This window comes from Phalacrocorax carbo, chromosome 19 (genome assembly GCF_963921805.1).
Source record: "Phalacrocorax carbo chromosome 19, bPhaCar2.1, whole genome shotgun sequence".
NCBI lineage: Eukaryota > Metazoa > Chordata > Aves > Suliformes > Phalacrocoracidae > Phalacrocorax > Phalacrocorax carbo.
In genome coordinates, this window is record NC_087531.1 from 4,176,165 (window position 1) to 4,195,245 (window position 19,081).

The 19,081-nt window shown below is 38.9% G+C and overlaps 1 protein-coding gene across 5 annotated transcripts in view; it reads right to left on the bottom strand.

Moving 5' to 3' along the window:
• Window positions 1-19,081, bottom strand: part of LOC135316367 (guanine nucleotide-binding protein G(q) subunit alpha) — a 190,915-nt gene that overhangs the window by 54,708 nt on the left and 117,126 nt on the right. For all 5 annotated transcript variants that reach the window (XM_064469585.1, XM_064469583.1, XM_064469586.1 and 2 more), the window contains one exon: window positions 12,118-12,272. In XM_064469585.1, coding sequence (XP_064325655.1) covers window positions 12,118-12,272 — 155 coding nt within the window. The remainder of the gene's footprint in view (window positions 1-12,117; window positions 12,273-19,081) is intronic.

The following is a 19,081-nucleotide window of genomic DNA, read 5'->3' on the forward strand; positions in this document are numbered from 1 at the left end:
CAAATTTGCAGATGACACCAAGCTGGGTGGTGCAGTTGACACAGCAGAAGGATGGGATGCATTTCAGAGGGACCTTGGCAGGCTTGAGGAATGGGCCTGTGCAAACTTCATAAAGTTCAACCAGGCCAAGTGCAAGGTCCTGCACCTGGGTCAGGGCAACCCCCATCATCAGTACAGGCTGGGGAATGAAGGGATTGAGAGCAGCCCTGCAGAGAAGGACTTGAGGATACTGGTGGATGAAAAATTGGACGAGAGTCAACAATGTGCACTTGCAGCCCAGAAGGCCAACCGTATCCTGGGCTGCATACAAAGAAGCATGGCCAGCAGGTTGAGGGAGGTGATTCTGCCCCTCTACTCTGCTCTGGCGAGACCCCACCTGGAGCACTGCATCCATCTCTGGAGTCCTCAGCACAGGAAAGACATGGACCTGTTGGAGTGGGTCCAGAGGAGGGCCACAAAAATGGTCAGAGGGATGGAACACCTCTTCTGTAAGGAAAGGCTGAGAGAGTTGGGGTTGTTCAGCCTGGAGAAGACAAGGCTCCATGGAGACCTTATTGCAGCCTTTCAATATATAAAGGGGTCTTACAAGAAAGATGGAGAGAGACTTTTTACCAGGGCCTGTAGTGATAGGAGAAGAGGCAATGGTTTTAAAGTGAAAGAGGCTATATTTAGAATGGATATAAAGAAATTTTTTATGATTAGGGTGGTGGGACACCGGAACAGGTTGCCCAGAGAATTTGTGGATGCCCCCTCCCTGGAAGTGTTCAAGGTCAGGTTGGATGGGGCTTTGAGCAACCTGGTCTAGTGGAAGATGTCCCTGCCCACAGCTGGGTGGTGGAACTAGATAATCTTTAAATGTACCTTCCAACCCAAACCCATCTCTGAATTTCTGTAACTCTAAACTGAATTTAGTGTACAGTCTAATTAATCAAGAGAAGGCACTAAGGGCTGGGCAAAGGTAGACAGCTATATCCTTCATCTATTTGTAAGACTCCTTTTCCTTTCCAGGGCTAAAATTAAGATTGTTCCATTCAGGTATACTGCCCAGTAACTCTTTCCAAACTCAGGCAATCTGATGGAGCAAGATGCTAAATTAATATTCACTAGCATATTAATAAACCCCATGCTTAGAAGGAATCCTGTTAGAAAAGCTTAGGAACACAGGAGAAATTCTTGGGGGATATACTGCCTCTGAAACACACTGCTGAGAAGAAGGAATGTGACTATCATCACACTAGAAACCCTCCAAAAGAAATCTCCAAACAAAAAATAAATATGTTGAGATAGAGGTGATTATTCACACTAATAAAAAGGGTCAATCTAAAACTAGTAAAGATGACTTGTTACAACAGTCAGCAAACAATTAGACTTTTTCTTAATCTGTATGAGGAGAATGGGAGTACAGGGAAAGAGGGAAGGGAGACCACCCAAGAAACTATAAAGTTTACTGTTTAACAGAAAGTTTGTTCAGGATATTACATGGAGGAAGTGAGTAGGTTGAGGAGTATCAGGGAGTCTGAGAAGGAGATCGACTACTGGAACTGCATCCTACCTTCACTGGGACAGGCCCATCAGGCAGACAGGACACATGATACAGAGGATTCCCTATCCTTTCTCCACCTGGTTGAACACGGTGACTTAAGGGATGGGGGGGAGGTGGTGACAAGTTCCTGCCCAGTGCAGCAGGTGCATCTCCTCCATTACTACCTCACCTTCCCAGGTATCTTTTTACAATAGCTATGAGGATCTGCAAGTGGAACCAAACAATGATGAAGATGATGGTCCAAGTTGGAGGTGTCACCAAGGTTAAGTTGGCCTACACTCCGCATCAAAACCACTTCCATTAAGAAAAAAAATGGGTTATTGTCATAAGAGACTCTCTCCTGAGGGGAACAGAAGGTCCAATATGATGACCAGATCCACTTCTTAGGGAAGTCTGCTGCCACCCTGGGGCCAGGGTTAAAGATGTTACAAGAAAGCTTCCTACCCTGGTACAGCTCTTGGATTATTATCCATTATTGCTTTTTCAAGTAGGCAGTGGCAAAGTTGCAATAACAAGTCCAAGGATGATCAACAGAGACTTCAGGGACTTGGAGCACAAGTAGTGTTCTCCTCTATCCTTCCACTTGCAGGAAATGATGAGGGAAGAAACAGGAAGAATCAGCTGACCATTACCTGGCTCCGTCACTGGTGTCACCAGCAGAATTTTGGGTTTTTTGATCACAGGTCAGTTCACACAACATGAGGCCTGCGGGCAACAGATGGGATACACTAGTGTAATGGTTTTAGCTGGGATAGAGTCAATTTTCTTCACTGCAGCTGGCATAGTGCTGTGCTTTGGACTTAGTATGAAAACAATGTTGATAACACACTGATGTTTTGGTTGTTGCTGGGTAGTGCTTATACTAGTCAAGGACTCTTCTAGCTTCCCATGCTCTGCCGGGTGCACAAGAAGCCGGGAGGGGAGGGGGCACAGCTAAGAGAGCGGATTCAAACTGGACAAAGGGATATTCCATATCATGTAACGTCATGCCCAGTATGTTAACTGGGAGGAGCTGGCTGGGGGAGGGAAGCAGCAATCGCAGCTCGGGGATGGGCAGCATCGGGTGGTGGGTGGTGAGCACTTGTATCGTTTCTGTTTCTGTCTTTTTTCCCTTTTCTTTTATATTATATATTCATTATTGTTATTACTATAATAAACATAATTATTATCATTATTATCTTATTTTAGTTATTAAAATGTTCTTATCTCAACCTACAAATTTTTTTTTTTTGCTTTTCCTGTTCTGATTCTCTCCCCCATCCCACAGGGGTGGGGGGAGTGAACGAACAGCTGCGTGGTGTTTAGTTGCCAACTGAAGCTGAACCACGACCACTGGTCTTGAAGGGGGAAAAGATCTTTGTGCAAGAGTTAGCAAGGATCACTGAAAGAGCTTTAACCAAGATTTGAAGGGGGAAAGGGATAAAACCAGGCTCGCTACAGGTAAGCCTTGGGGCAGCACAACAATTTTTGAGGGATGGTGTGCTAGTGAGGTACTTTAGTCTGCTCCACGATGTTCTGAGTACACTGGAGCATATTTGAAATGTCCTTATACTAATGCATGCAGCAGGTTAGCCATCTCAGCTAAGTGATGGAGATCCATGTGGCAGCAAAGACAGATGGGTTATTGATGTGTTAGAAACCACAGAAGCACCTGATAACAGTCATGCAGGAATTAAGGCTTCTCCCCCAAAAAAGGTGGTGGGATCAATAGCCCAACTGAAGTGCATCTACACCAATGCACGCAGCATGGGCAACAAACAAGAGGAGTTGGAAGCTATTGTGCATCAAGAAAACTATGATGTAGTTGCAATCATGGAAATATGGTGGCATGGCTTGCACAACTGGAGTGCTGCAATGGATGGCTATAAACTCTTCAGAAGGGATAGGCAAGGAAGGAGAGGTGGTGGGGTAGCCCTGTATGTTAGGGAGCGATTTGACTGTCTAGAGCTTAACAATGGTGATGAAAGGGTTGAGCGTTCATGGGTAAGAATCAGGGGAAAGGCCAACAAGGCAGATATCATGGTGGGAGTCTGTTATAGACCACCCATCCAGGATGAAGAGGCAGATGAAATATTCTATAGCAGCTGGGAGAACAAACACAATTGCTAGCCCTTGTTCTTGTGGGGATCTGCCTCTTACCATATGTCTGCTGCAAATACAATACAAAAGATAGGAAGCAGTCTAGGAGGTTCTTGGCGTGTGTGTAAGCTAACTTCCTGACACAGCTGGTGAGGGAGCAAACTAGGGAAGGCACCCCACTGGACCTGTTGTTTGCAAACAGAGAAGAACTTGTGGATGATGTGATGGTTGGAGGCTGTCTTGGGCACAGTGATCATGAAATGATAGTTTTCAATTCTCAGAGAAGTAAGGAGGGTAGTTAGCAGAACTGCCATCTTGGACTTCCAGAGTACAGATTTTGGCCTTTTTAGTGGCCTGGTTGACAGAGTCCCTTGGGAGGCAGTCCTGAAGGGCAAAGGAGTCCAGGAAGGCTGGTCATTCTTCAAGAAGGAAATCTTAAAGATGCAGGAGCAGGTCTTCCCTATGTGCTGAAAGACGAGCCAGTGGGGAAAAAGACCGGCCTGGCTGAACAGAGAGCTTTGGCTGGAATGCAGGAAAAAAAGACAGTTTATGACCTTTGGAAGAAGGGGCAGGTAACTCAAGAGGACGACAAAGACATTGTGAGGTTATGCAGGGAGAAAATTAGACGGGCCAAAGACCAACTAGAACTCAGTCAGGCTACTGCCATAAAAGAAAATTTAAAATGTTTATATAAATTAGCAACAAAAGGAGGGCTAAGGAGAATCTCCGTCCTTTATTGGATGTGGGGGGATGCATAATGACAAAAGATGAGGAAAAGGCTGAGGTACTTAATGCCTTCTTTGCCTCAGTCTTTAATAGAAAGGCCAATTGTTTTAGGGGTACCCAGCTCGCTGAGCTGGAAGACAGAGATGAGGAGCAGAATGAAGCCCTCATAATCCAAGAGGAAATGGATAGCAACCTGCTACACAGCTTAGACACATACAAGGCTATGGGGCCAGATGGGATCCACCTAAGGGTACTGACAGAGCGGGCAGAGGAGCTCACCAAGCCATTATCAATCCTTTATCAGCAGTCCTGGATAAGTGGGGAGGTCCCAGTTGAACTGGACGCTTGCTGATGTAACACCCATCTATAGGAAGGGACAGAAGGAGGATCTGGGGAACTACAGGCCTGTCAGTCTGACCACAGTGCTAGGGAAGGTTATGGAGCAGATAATCCTGAGTGCCATCACACAGCACATACAGGACAACCAGGTGATCAGGCCCAGTCAGCATGGGTTTAGGAAAGGCAGGTCCTGCTTGACTAACCCGATCTCCTGCTATGACAAGGTGACCCACTTTATGGATGAGGGAAAGGCTGCGGATGTTATCTACCTGGACTTTAGTAAAGCCTTTGACACTGTCTCCCACAGCATCCTCCTAGAGAAGCTGGAGGCTCATGGCTTGGATGGGCATACCCTTCACTGGGTAAAAAGCTGGCTGGATGGCTGGGCCCAAAGAGTTGTGGTGAATGGAATTAAATCTAGTTGGCAGCCAGTCACAAGTGGTGTTCCCCAGGGCTCAGTATTGGGGCCAGTTTTGTTTAATATCTTTACCAATGATCTGGACGAGGGGATCGAGTGCACCCTCAGTAAGTTTGCAGAGGACACCAAGTTGGGTGGGAGTGTTGATCTGCTCGAGGGTAGGAAGGCTCTGCAGAGGGACCTGGACAGGCTGGATCGATGGGCCGAGGCCAATTGTATGAGTTTTAACAAGGCCAAGTGCTGGGTCCTGCACTTTGGTCACAACCACCCCATGCAATGCTACAGGCTTGGGGAAGAGTGTCTGGAAAGCTGCATGGTTGAGAAGGACCTGGGGGTGCTGGTTGACAGCCGGCTGAACATGAGCCAGCAGTGTGCCCAGGTGGCCAAGAAGGCCAACAGCATCCTGGCTTGTATCAGGAATAGTGTGGCCAGCAGGAGCAGGGAAGTGATTGTGCCCCTGTACTGGTGAGGCTGCACCTTGAATATTGTGTTCAGTTTTTGGGCCCTCAGTACAAGAAGGACATTGAGGTGCTTGAGCATGTCCAAAGAAGAAAAATTAATCTGGTGAAGGGTCTAGAGAACAAGTCTTATGAGGAGCAGCTAAGGGAACTGGGGTTGTTTAGTCTGGAGAAGAGGAGGCTGAGGGGAGACCTTATCACTCTACAACTACCTGAAAGGAGGTTGTAGTGAGGTGGGTGTTGGTGTCTTCTCCCAAGTTACCAGTGATAAGACAAGAGGACATGGCCTCAAGTTGTACTAGTGGAAGTTTAGACAGGATAATAGGAAAAATTTCTTCACCGAACGGGTTATCAAGCATTGGAACAGGGTGCCCAATGAAGTGGTTGAGTCATCATCCCTTGTGGCATTTCAAAGATGTGTAGCTGTGGTGCTTAAGGACATGGTTTAGTGGTGGACTTGGTAGTGCTAGGTTAATGGTTGGACTTGATGATCTTAAGGGTCTTTTCCAACCTAAATGATCCTATGATTCTATAACCACAGCTACAAAGGCAAGGCCTACCAGCAACATTTCATGTGTAAGTGGATTCATTGTGTTCAACCACATGTAAAAACTTTTTCCAGATATGATAATAATAGTAAACATTTACATCTTTTCAACCGTAAAGTTGTGAGGTTTAATGCAAAAATTTATTTTTCTGAAAGGTAAGGTAAGTTCATAGGGATGACCCTCTACAAAATAATCTCTCTCTTATATACATACAGTGACAGTTCAACTTAAAATAAAACTAAATAGTGTGATTAAGTAGCCTTAGTCATAAGCTTTGGTTAATTCAATTTGTTATATTTCTGTCCTTTGGGGCCTGTTTCTTCTTAAATTGGGTGGAGCTACCATTGGTGGGTTGTTTTGGGGGTTTGGTGGGGGAGCTCTGTTAGTTTTATTTTTGAAAAAATCTGATGAGACTACCCAAAAGAAGTAGTAATTTTGACCATGTGCTAGAAAACAATAAGCTCTGAAAAGGAAGGGACTTTTTATGCACTTTTGAAAAATACATACAACTTTATTGTCTCCCAGCTCCACATAAGCAAAATGTTAAAATAGTTGTAGCAGGATTTTTGCCTATGTCAGAGTTGCCAGACTAACTGAGACAAGCATCCTCTTTGGTAACAGACAGTACAGTAAACTGAACCAATTTTCAGTGTAGTAACAAAAGCTGTGAACAAAGCTAAATGTAAAGAAGTATTGGTCACATTTTCAGAATCTCTGTGGAGGTTTGCATCTCTGAGTGTCTTTACCACTGGCAAAAAGTTGAGGCATGTTTACCAGTTTCCAGAATTATCTAATCTTAGTCTAAAGTAAATATAGTAAATCTAAGATTAGTGGGAAGTGAGGTAGTAGGTGGAGAAGAAAGCTGCACTATGTTCTTTTTACTCTTATCCCATCCAAATCCTACCTAACTGCCTCTCTCAATTTAGAGTTCCTACATGGCTAAACAACAAAATTAGCAGAAGGTTAAAAACTGAAGTCATCAAACACCAAAACACTTGTGCAAATTTTCAAAACTTCTAAATGGGAAATGGGGTTAAAAATTATACAGATATTAAAAGCATATTCAGTACCACACCAAAAAAGGAATAATCCTGAAAGAAATGCATACTGTATACTGCTTAATGTAATCTCACTTCCCTTTCTGAATTTTCCTAGTTCAGTTGCTTAATATTCAGTTTTTTTATAGGAAGCACCACTACACAGCAAATCCCACGTCTTTCTTCAGACCTTCCTTTCATATTTAGTATGTCTGTTGCATGATAGGGTAAGCACACTTCTACCACTACTATATCTTAATCTTCAGTCTGTTTCATGTGGCAAAGACCTGTCATTTTTATTTGCTGTTTTATCTTATTGTAAACTATACACAAATTACGTCATGTAAACTGTGAATATATAAAATCAGGATCTGCTATTCTGCAGCACAAATTGTGCAAAAATATAGCTTTACAACTTTCAAGTGCATTTTTAAAAAGGAAAGAAAAGCAATGAACAATATAAAAATGCTTATTAAATGATGGTGTGCCTGTGTATATTATTATAAACCACGAGTATATGAGAGTTTGGTTCTCGCAGCAGACAAATAACTATTTTTACAGGTAGTTGTTCATAATTTACTATCCCAGTGATAATTTACTATCTCAGCACAACAAGTTTCTTCTTTTTATAGAGACTTGAAACAAAAATAGACAGACATGGGATGCCCAAAGAATTCCCTACAGTTTTATGAAACAAAAGAATTTATGTTCTGATCACCAGAGGCAATAGCAACTAACAGAGAAGTGTTGTAGTAATAACTTAAGTGCATATACTGATCTTTCTCCTTGTGGGTCCCTAATTGCATTTTATTTGGCACACAATCAACTTCACTGAAATACATCTACTTTTGAAGTGAAACATAGAGGCAAAATGTTACTTTTAAAAGATAGGTATGAGGAAATTAATTGTTCAGTAGAATCTACAGAGAACTTCAAACTCTGGTAGAATACTATCATACAAAAATTGCTAGCTGACCAAAACAATACAGTTAATACAATATTTTTTCAAAAGTTGACACATGAAGTTTAATGAGAAGACATAATCAGGATTGGTCTCTTTCATTCCCTGTTAACAATCAGTGATATGCTGAAGATGTCCTGGGAGTTGCACCCTGGAGCTCTGTATCACTTCTTATTACAAAGGAAAGTATTGGAATCTCTGCATTTATGCGTTAACTCAGTTCATGCTATCACAGATATATGCAGGCTGTATTATCATACAGTAACAATTTAGTTTTATTTGACTTCCTTTTTAAAGTTGATAGTAAATGCAGAAACAAAAGCCTGAAGGATTATCTGTATGTATGACTAAAACCAATGCATTAAATACTGACTGGCATAGATAAAGTGGGGTAGGAACTCGGGGAAAAATTATATTTACTTATCTGAAGTGTTATAAAACACAGTCAGGGAAGAGAAGCTAAGCAAATATCCTCAGTGCTTGTGCAACAACGAGAAAACCCTTGGTTGGAGGTACACAATGACATAATTCTTCCATCTAATGGGGCTAGAGAAGGTGAAGTTTTTTAGCAAGGTTATGTGAAGTTTTCTGGTTACATTCTAAATGCTTCCTATGGTGATGAGTCTCCACAAACTCCAGTTATAGCCCAAATTCTGCAAGCTGTAACACAAATGTGAAATGTTACTTCTAACAACTGTCTCTTCTGGGCAAGACTGTTGCTGCTCTTCCTTTTAGACTTTGAAAACCCATGACTGTTGACTGGTAACTTGTTTCTATTTGGGTTAGGGTCTGTAGAGTGTATATATAGAGAAAGATCTCATCTCACACAGCTGTTATTTCAGGCTATCCACACTGTGGTGTTGATTTACATCTGTCACACAGTGAACGGTATCTTTGAAGCCATAAAAAGAAGTGGTTTAGTGGTGAATAAGTGGGTAAGTCACCCAGTAATGTATATGGGAAGTGAATAATATCTATTTATATGATGTGCTCTTGACTCTACTGCAGATACAAGTCTAGAAATTACTTAAAAACCAATATGAACATCCAACCATTGGTGCATCCAATGGTAAGGGGAGAGAATGGAACGTATTTGCTGAGCTACCAAGAGTTTCAAATCAACTCCCACCTTTCAGGAAACTTACTTTCTTAGACACTCCTCTCACCTATTCTGGTAAATATACATCTATCTGACTTATTCCTCCAGTGTACTAGCAGTGGATATAAAACTTCAAAAGTGTTGCTAAGAATGACAAAGCAAGTCAAAAGATGACAGAAAGTGAAAGTATAGAAACTTACAGAATATATTAGAAGCTAGCAACAGAATTTAGAAACAAAACCAGAAACAAAATACAGAGAAAGATTTAGAAAGACAATTTGTACTAATGGTGAGGGGAAAAAAAGCAACACGGAACAGATTTAAAATACTGCAACTGTAAAAATGCTGGGGGGAAAAAACTTGAGAAGACTAAAGGAGAGACTCATGCAAGGGATGAAGGAAGAAGCAGCATGAGATTGACACATATACTTCAAACCATATGCAAGAGATCTGGTGGACAACAAACTACTGTTTTGGTTTTATATATTGAGTCAGATGAAATTACTGAAGTCTCACAAAGTCAGTGAGCACTGAATGCTTACTTCCTTTTAAGTGCTTTGTGAATCCCAGTAGTAAATTTCAAGCATTATGTTTTGTTGCTTTGTGACATAGGGACTTAAAGCTAGGAAACTGTTTAGATGTTTTATCCCTAAACATGTGGACTGTATTTTTGAAACAATGTTTCTTTGGTTTCTGCTAATTGATTTTCCTGGACTTAACATAAGTAAAGAAACTCTACTTGCAAGCATAACTATATGAGAGGCTCATATAAAGACGCATATAAAGTGATTAATAATTCTAATGCTTTATTACTTGTTCTAAAACAATTTTTGCAGAACTCCGCAAAATGAACTATACTCTATTATAAATAAAATCTACAAATCTACAATAAATCATGTTGTTAAATGATTATGTATGTTGAGCTTTAAAAATAACCAATCAACTAGTACATTTACCTCTTGGAAGAAAAGAGACGAAATTTTGTTTCTATAGCTCCTTAATGAGCTATACTATTTTAATACCACTCAAAAGATCTACTATGGTGATGATTTCATTAAAACAAGGTCAAAACTAAGATATTCAGTACAATTTGATCTGAAGTAGTATCAGATGCTTATTTCCTACTTCAGATATTTACTAATTTTATTGTATTCCTCTAAGACAACCGTTAAAAGATATACATTCATTTCAGTTTTGAAATCCATCTTATATCTATCATGGAATCAAAGTTAGGACCTACAAATATAAGAAATTCAAAGTATAAGAAAGACTCTGTTTCCCCTTCTACTTATGTTTGCTGTTCATTTCAAAATGATAACAATCAGAAAGTATAGTCAGCCTAATTTGTTTTCTATAATTTTCTTTTACCACTTATGTAACCTAAAGATTATAACGTATATGTAACTTCCTATGATTTTTAGCTTTCTTACCACTGAAAAATAAAACACAATATTGTATATTTGGGGACACTTGAGAATCCATGCAATACAAGAGAGATTTTACTGCACTTTTCACCACTGTGCACCAAAACATGCATATACAAATAATAAAAGTGATAGATTGGGAAGGTAACCAGCTCTACAAGACAGCAGACTGCATAGGACAACAGGAACCCTGTATGTGGGGCTGATAAAGCAGAAGCAGAATGTGGTGTGGTAATAACAGCATCTGAGCAAATCTGAGCAGACCTAATTCATGCATTAGTAGATCTCTAGCTGCCTCAATTGCAACAGCAAGATATTTTTAAGTTTGTCTTGACTCAGTCATGTATAAAGGATTGTGCTAGATAAGGACTCTCAGACTACTGTGCAGATCCCACCCCAGACTTCTGTTATGTGTATGGCCATGTTCCATTGACTTTAATGGTATCTTCATGGCGGCTTTCAGTTTCTTCTGTGCTTTCCTCAATGAGAGGCTTCCTTTCATGCCAACCTGACATGGAGACTATAATGACAGAAAAAGATTACTTTTCATAGCTAATTTAAAGGTTCCAGTGGAGACCATGGAAGTTTTTGCCACAGCTTTAATAACCAAATATGCTAATTCTTTTTCTAGTGGGCAACACCAAAAGGTTGTCATCCTCTACCATCATCCTTTTTTTTAACAGATAAAAAATTTTACCAGAGCTATATAGTATATTACTCAGAGCAACTGAATATCTTGGAGCCAACATTTAGACAGTCCTCAGGGTCCAATGTTAAATTCCACATTGTTATTTTATCAGAACCCTGCCACAAGCAAGTACATGCATACCATTCAAGACCAAGTTTAGTCACATATGCATTTTTTATTGTTGTTGATCTATAACAAATAGTATTTAACTTAAAATGCCTTTTTTTTGCCACCCTTTACAAATTGAAGTCTGTTTTCAGTTGTGTTTGCCTTCTTGGCAACCATATTCTTTCAAGATTAGGTCTTGTTTGTACAAAAGAAAGGCAGTTGAACAAAACACAAGAACACTTCCTTGGTACTATTTACCTCATCATCAGGACCCCAAGAGAGGAAGGGAAAAAGGGAAAGAAAAGAGAAAGGGAAGAAACTGGGAAAACAGATGTTCTAGGGCATTATAATTTTTATGAATTGCATGGAAATCTACCCTTGATTGTACTTCACTAATAATAAACTTAATGTAAGATTTCAAATTATCATAGGCTTATGTTTTGGGAAACAAACACACACATAATACTAAACTAGATATGCTACCTTCCTTACAGTAGCCTTTACATTCAAGTTATTAAGTGTATGTTTGTGTTGTATATGCATGCACACACAGATACTTGTACACACAAACACAAAACCTGTACACGTACGTATGCAAAAATATAGTATAAAAAGATAAAAAGTAAGAATTACTTCATTAGAAAGAACAGAAAATAAGATACAGTTGTTTGTAACCACTATATACTTACTATTTAGTTGAATCCGATAACTGATATTCTCGCCGCCTATCGTAACATTCCTGGATTCCAGGGTCATCCCATAAACTTCTTATTGCATCTACATAGGGGTTCTCAAAAGTTGACACCTTCTCTACATCAACTTCCCGAACTAACTGTGCATGAGCCTAATTTGAAACAAGGAAAACAATAAAATTTACTTCGTTTTCTATGTTTACAAATAGTTCATATACAGTGAATCTGATCAACAGGAATAATTTTTCAGACTGGCCATCTCACCAATGTGAGGCTATGAATGAATGATGATAAGGTGTGTTCAAACTAAGAAAAATAATAATAGGGATGATATGAGAGAAGGTGAATTAATAAATGTGTATATGGGTCCTTATTTCAGAATAAGATTATCCTAGTCCAGTATTACTTAGCTGAAATGGATAAAATGTTCACATTAAAATTTATATTTAATTAAGCTAATTTTTAAGAAACCTTTCATTTTTCAGGTACAATTTTAGGGGATATAATATACCTGCTTTTTAAATGATAAACAGTTAACCATCTTGGCAGAGTTAGACTGATGGGAGCAGAAAGAATGGGGAGGAGGGAGGAAATTTGTCTTTTAAAGAGATTCATTTATATGTACATACACTAAGAGAAAAAGAACAGATGAAAACTTAGGCAAAAAACCCAGGGGATTCTATTCTCAAATCTACTCTGCATTTCAGACTAGACACATTTCAGCAAGGACACAAACCTCTTTGCATTTTAAATTAGGTAAATGCATACAGAAAGGACTGCTTTTGTTCTTTTTAATGTAATTTATCCTGTTTACACACATACAACCTGTCGCCCCCCTTTTTAGACAGTCCAGGAAAATGCTACTACTCATTACTTAACAAAAGTTTATACCTGCAACTATTGTTTACTCACGTGGAAATCAAGAACTCCAGGTTCAATGTGAAAAATGTTTGTCTTCGAGATATGGAGGACATATGCTCTCTATTTTAAGAACCCAAGTCTCCAAGTTCTAACAAAGTATATTTTCTTCTGGAACATCACAACCACCCATCCCAAAAATGGACAAATAATGAAGGGTTTCTACTGTCTCGTAACAAAATAAAAAAATGGTATTCTACTAAGCATAAGCCAATACTCTTGTGAAACAGGAAGAAAATTTTTTTTCCAAAAGTTTTTTTTTTCTCAAGCTCAGTTATGTGTTCAATTTGTATTCTTCCAAAAGAATGATGCCCCAAGTACTTGCTCACTACTTATGACAAACTGATACAATGATATATTTAGTTTTTTAAAAAAATTTTTCTTGAGCTTTAAAATTATGGCCAGCTGATATCAAAATGCTAACAGAGGTAAAAGACTGACTCAATACTCAAAAGTTGCTCTTAAGCTTTCATCAGAAATTCATCATAACTGAAATATTTCTCTAACAGCTCTAAACATTCTCTAACAGATGCTCAAGTATTCTACATCAGCAGTACAGATAATCATAAAAGGTAATTGCTTTATTCAGTTATCCATTTAGATGTGTAATTACTACAAAATAGTCCAAGATTTTAAATTGTTTTATTTACCAGTTCTGTATGTCCTGCCCTACAATTAATATGACTTTGCACTATGTGGCAAAACTTCTGAAATAAACTCCAATATATGCCAATGAGTTGTATCCATCAGAAATCTAATTTAGCCTTTTTAAAATAAACATTATTTCCCCAGTGAACACTGTTTCTGTTTCCCTGGGATTTGCTTGGGTAGACTCATGACAACTTGTACCATACTGACATACAGCTCTTCACAACAATGCTTCTTTTCTTTTCTAAAAAAAAAAAAGTAATAACCCTTCACTGAGATTTCAAGTCTTTATGCTATGTCTAGGCTATGTCTTCTTGTTCCCCATAGGTACTATAACTTCTTGTAGATTACAATTTTTCTTTCTTAGAGTCTTTGTCATTCAGTATCTTTTACTGGCTTCTAATTTCTGGTCAGAGAGACAGAGATCTAAATACAGGATCTCATCTATTGGCTTAATTCGTCTCTCATTTGCTCTGGTAAAAGCCAAAAGTAATACTACTGAAACCTAATGAGATGCAGAAGCATAAATTTAATGCAGAAAAAGACTCAATCATGCATGATGTATGGTGTCACTACTGCTAATTACTGGGTTTAGTTTCCTTCCACTAATATAATATCAATTCTGGAACATTACTTTTGATGTTAGCGCTCAAATTCCTTGCATGAAAAATCCGAGGACTGATCATTCATTCACTTTCTGCAGTATAAACTTTATCCAGTACTTCTTAATCTTCACTGATACTTTTTGCTGTACCCAAAAATAGACACTACTTGAAACAAAAGAGTAAAGCTGCTCCCTTTAGAAAATTGTACCTTCTGAGATTTCTTTCTTTTGGAACACCAATAATTGCTATCAAAGCAGTGAATCAAGCAAACAAAAATGATAAAACTGAAGGATTCTGCAAGTACCACCAAATTCAAACTGGTAATTAAGATGTAATAGTTAAGCTGTAATGTTCTACAAACAAAATTTAGATGGTGTAACTGACTTTTCAGTGTGATACACTTTTGACATCAGCAGTCAAAGAACAACATTTTCCATGTCCTTCTGAGGATAAGAATACCTGTAACAATTTGCACATTATTTGCTACAGACCTTAGAAAAACATTCATTCAATTATCTTTAGCAAATCACATCAATCTTCTATTTTTAAGAGTTCCTTCCTTGATTTCTACAAAATTATCCCAGAAAAAGAAATCTGGAATTTCCTGGAATACCATTAGATTCTGAAACCAGGAAATAGAAGTGTTAGAGGATACTCCTTCTTCGTCATTCCCCTCAGAAAATTTTTGACAGTGTTAAAAACTAATTCTGAGCTTGAAGAACATTATAGTTTTATACTGGTCTTCCTGGAAATAGTCTTTTCCACATAATTGCTATTAAAAATAAGGTTTTTTTTTTAATCTCTAGGGCCCATAGAGTCAGTTTTCTACCTATTATCTTCTAATTTTTTAAAAGCACTGATGTTCCTCAGTGACTAAGTGGGCCAGCAAATGGATCTGTTTCCATATTCTCTCCATACATGCACTAACCTTTTGGAATCTTACAACAGTGGTATAGTCAATGTTGGAGAAAGCTTGGAAAAAAGTTCAAATTTTTATATTCCTTTTGATATTGTCTCTGTAATTTTTTCAAACTAGCTTTCTAACCTACCAGAAAGATTTGAGGGAGACATACACAAATGCAGTCTATTTAAAAAAAAAATTCCTCTTCTGATCTTAAATCCACAGAAGAAAGCAATATGCTTGAGGTGTAGTAGGTGAGGTTGTTTTATGTCAATGGTCTGCGTGGACTAGGCAATTTTAAGATGTCCATTTGAAGAATCTCTCTCACATGGGAAAATATCTCTCAGCAAATATTTTCTGTTTTGTAACAGAATTTCCCAAACCTATAAGAAAGGTTGTAGTGCTTGGCCTGCCAGTAACTAAATCATCAAGCACAGTGGTATTAGGTAGGTCTGTGTGGTATAATTCACATAGACTGCATAATTGACAGCAATGGCATGAGATCAGATCCAAGCAGTCTGGGAGCTGAATGGAAGCCAGTACAAAAAGCCATCATCATGACCATGAATTTGTCCCTCTTGTCTTGAGAGGACTAAAACCCCAAAGTGATTAATTTCTTGAGAATGTAGCTCTTGCTTATAGGAGAAACAATTATTTATGACAGTCAACAAAAGTCACGAGTCATTTACAGGTTCAAACTCTGATGACTTGTAATCTACAACTGCAGTACATGCCTTACAGGGCTGTATAGCAAGATATGCAGCTTTGGAGGAAATCTTCATTTACTGTTTGCCCTTCTTTTCTGTTTCCTTGGACCTACTAAATCAAGAGCAAATGAAAAAGTAAAGACTTTCCTGCAAACCTGCATATAATTGAAATAGGTGTAACATTCAAGGAGAGTAATAATATTTCACTGTCTTGAACAAGTAACAGATGAGGGATGTGTTCCTTAATGTATCAGAAATCATAAATCTCTGAATATCAGTCCAAGGTAGGAAAGTGCTTTTACATAGCAGCCTGAGAGAACTAATTTGGAAGAGGACTGTAGAGAGGTAGTTGCTTCCTTTGAGCTACCCTGAAGCACAGAATGGATTAAGCTAAACAGAAAGAGGTTTCATGGTGTGCTACACTGAAGAACTGTATTTAAAGTAATAAAATGAATTGTGACTTGCTGGAAGGAGGCGTGGTACAATGCAAATCATCCTGCAGTTATTGAAAAAGGTCAATAGGGTATCAAAACTGCCTAAATAAGAATTTGTCATCTTTTCCTATTTTATATTCTAACTTTTGAGTAGGAAAAATAGCATATGCTCTTTGAAAAAGGATTCCACAGACATAACAGAATCTAAAAATTTCAGTTTGCAATAAAGAATATTTTTGTTGTTACTGTTCATTGTCTGTAAAATGTTTAGAATAACTGTAAAACAACAAATAAGGACTTAAAATATCTTGTGACTTAAGTTTGAAAATTACTTAGTTCAAAATATATCATTAAGCTCTACCTGTAATACTTTTCTATAAGAAAACACTGGAATAACAGAAGAAAAAAAGTCATGTCTACACCTATGATATTTCTGTTTTATTTTTAATAGGGCTCAGAGAAAGTTTATGGAGTAGCTGAATAAATCAGAAATTTATTTCTACACTGAAATCAGTACCCTGAATTTTCTTGATTTCTTATTTACTTTTAAGTTGCATCAGACACAAAGACAATAAACACTATGCCACAATGCAGGGCAAAAAAAGGGTGTGACTGTTTTGTCTCTTACTCTTCAAGTTTTCTATTTCCCATATACAAACTTCAGGTTGCCTGACTACTACTTAAGATGTTGCCTAAGAAATAAAAGAAATTTATTAAAATGCTCATTACTGTAATTTTGATAGAATATCTAATTGTAAAGGCCTGAATTATCACTTTTGTCCCTATTCACCCCTTCCCTCCCAAAGCCCCATATCCATAAGAATATTTCTAATAACTGAAACAACTTCAACAAATTCTGTTGGCAGTCAACTTCTATAGAAAAAAAAACCAAACAGGTTTGCAAAACAAAACAGGGAGAAAAAGAGAACTGAAGCATTCATAAGCAATTTACTCTATATTAAGAGGGCAAACCAGCAGATGAAGTTAAATGAATCAGTCTTTCCATATCTTAGATAACTTCAGCTGTTAAAGTCTCTGCTATCTCTTTCTCTCAAAATAAGGCTAGATTTTGGATGTGCATCCTAATTCTCTTTGTGGTAAGTCTAAGGAGAGGAGTTTACAAAAAGCTCTGAAAAGAGAATCAATAACTCCAAATTCAATAAGATAAAAAACTTCCTGAACTGACAACTCTACAAAGCAAATATTAACATTTAGATTTTGCATTATATAATATAGTATTTTTACCAAAAGATCTCAAAACACTTTGCAAAGGTCATAAATACCACTAGGAAGTGCAGTTATATAAAATTATCACAACACAAAACTCAATCATTTTCACTGATGAAAGCATAAACCTATTAATGTCCAAATAACAGCAATTATTACTATATTATTATTACATCTTGGATGATTCATAGAATCATAGAATCATAGAATGTCCTGAGTTGGAAGGGACCCACAAGAATCATCAAGTCCAGCTCCTGTCCCTGCATAGGACAACCCCAAGATGGAGCCCTGCGGAAACCCACTAGTGACTGGCTGCCAGCCAGATATAACCCCATTTACTATGACCCTTTCAGCCCAATCCATCAGCCAATTGCTCACCCACTGCATTATGTGCTTATCCAGCTGTATGCTGGAAATTTTGTCCAGGAGGATACTGTGAGAGACAGTATCTAAATCTTTACTGAAATCCAAAAAGATCACATCGACGGGCTTCCCTTGGTCAACTAGGTGGGTGACTGTGTCATAGAAGGAAATTAAGTTTGTTAAGCACAAGAATACGGAGGCATAAACACACACACATAGGTTGCTATACAACCCTGAATACAAAAATACACTTTGTCTAAACAATCAGGTGACTTTAAGGAAATGTATCTGTGCATATATGAATCACAGAATCACAGGTTGGAAGGTACCTCAGGGATCATCTAGTCCAACCTTTCTAGGAAGAGCAGAGTCTAAACAAGATGGCCCAGCACCCTGCCCAGACAACTCTTGAAGGTGTCCAACGTGGCCGAGTCAGCCACTTCCCTGGGGAGATTATTCCAATGGTTGACTGTCCTCAGTGTGAAAAATTTCCCTCTCGTGTCCAATCGGAATCTCCCCAAGAGCAATTTGTGTCCATTCCCCCTTGTCCTCTCCATGTGACTCCTTGTAAAAAGGGAGTCTCCATCTTCTTTGTAACTACCCCTTAAGTACTGGTACATGGTGATGAGATCCCCTCTGAGCCTCCTTTTCTCAAGGCTGAACAAACCCAGTTCTCCCAGCCTATCCTCATATGGCAGGCTTCCCAGTCCTCTGATCATCTTGGTGGCCCTTCTCTGGACCCCTTCCAGCCTGTCCACATCCTTTTTGTACAGTGGGGACCAGAACTGTACACAGTACTCCAGGTGTAGCCTGACAAGCGCTGAGTAGAGTGGGATAATGACTTCTTTCTCTCTGCTGGCGATGCCCTTTTTGATGCAACCCAGCATCCTGTTGGCCTTCTTGGCCGCAGCAGCACGCTGTTCGCTCATGTTGAGTTTTCTGTCCACCAGGACCCCCAGGTCCCTTTCCACAGAGCTGCTCTCCAGCCAGGTGGATCCCAGTCTGTACTGCACTCCCAGGTTATGTTTTCCCAGGTGCATGATCTTACACTTTTCCTTGTTGAACTTCATAAGGTTCTTGCTGGCCCACTCCTCCAGCCTATCCAGATCTCCCTGCAGCGCAGCTCTCCCTTCTGGAGTGTCTACTTCCCCACTCAAC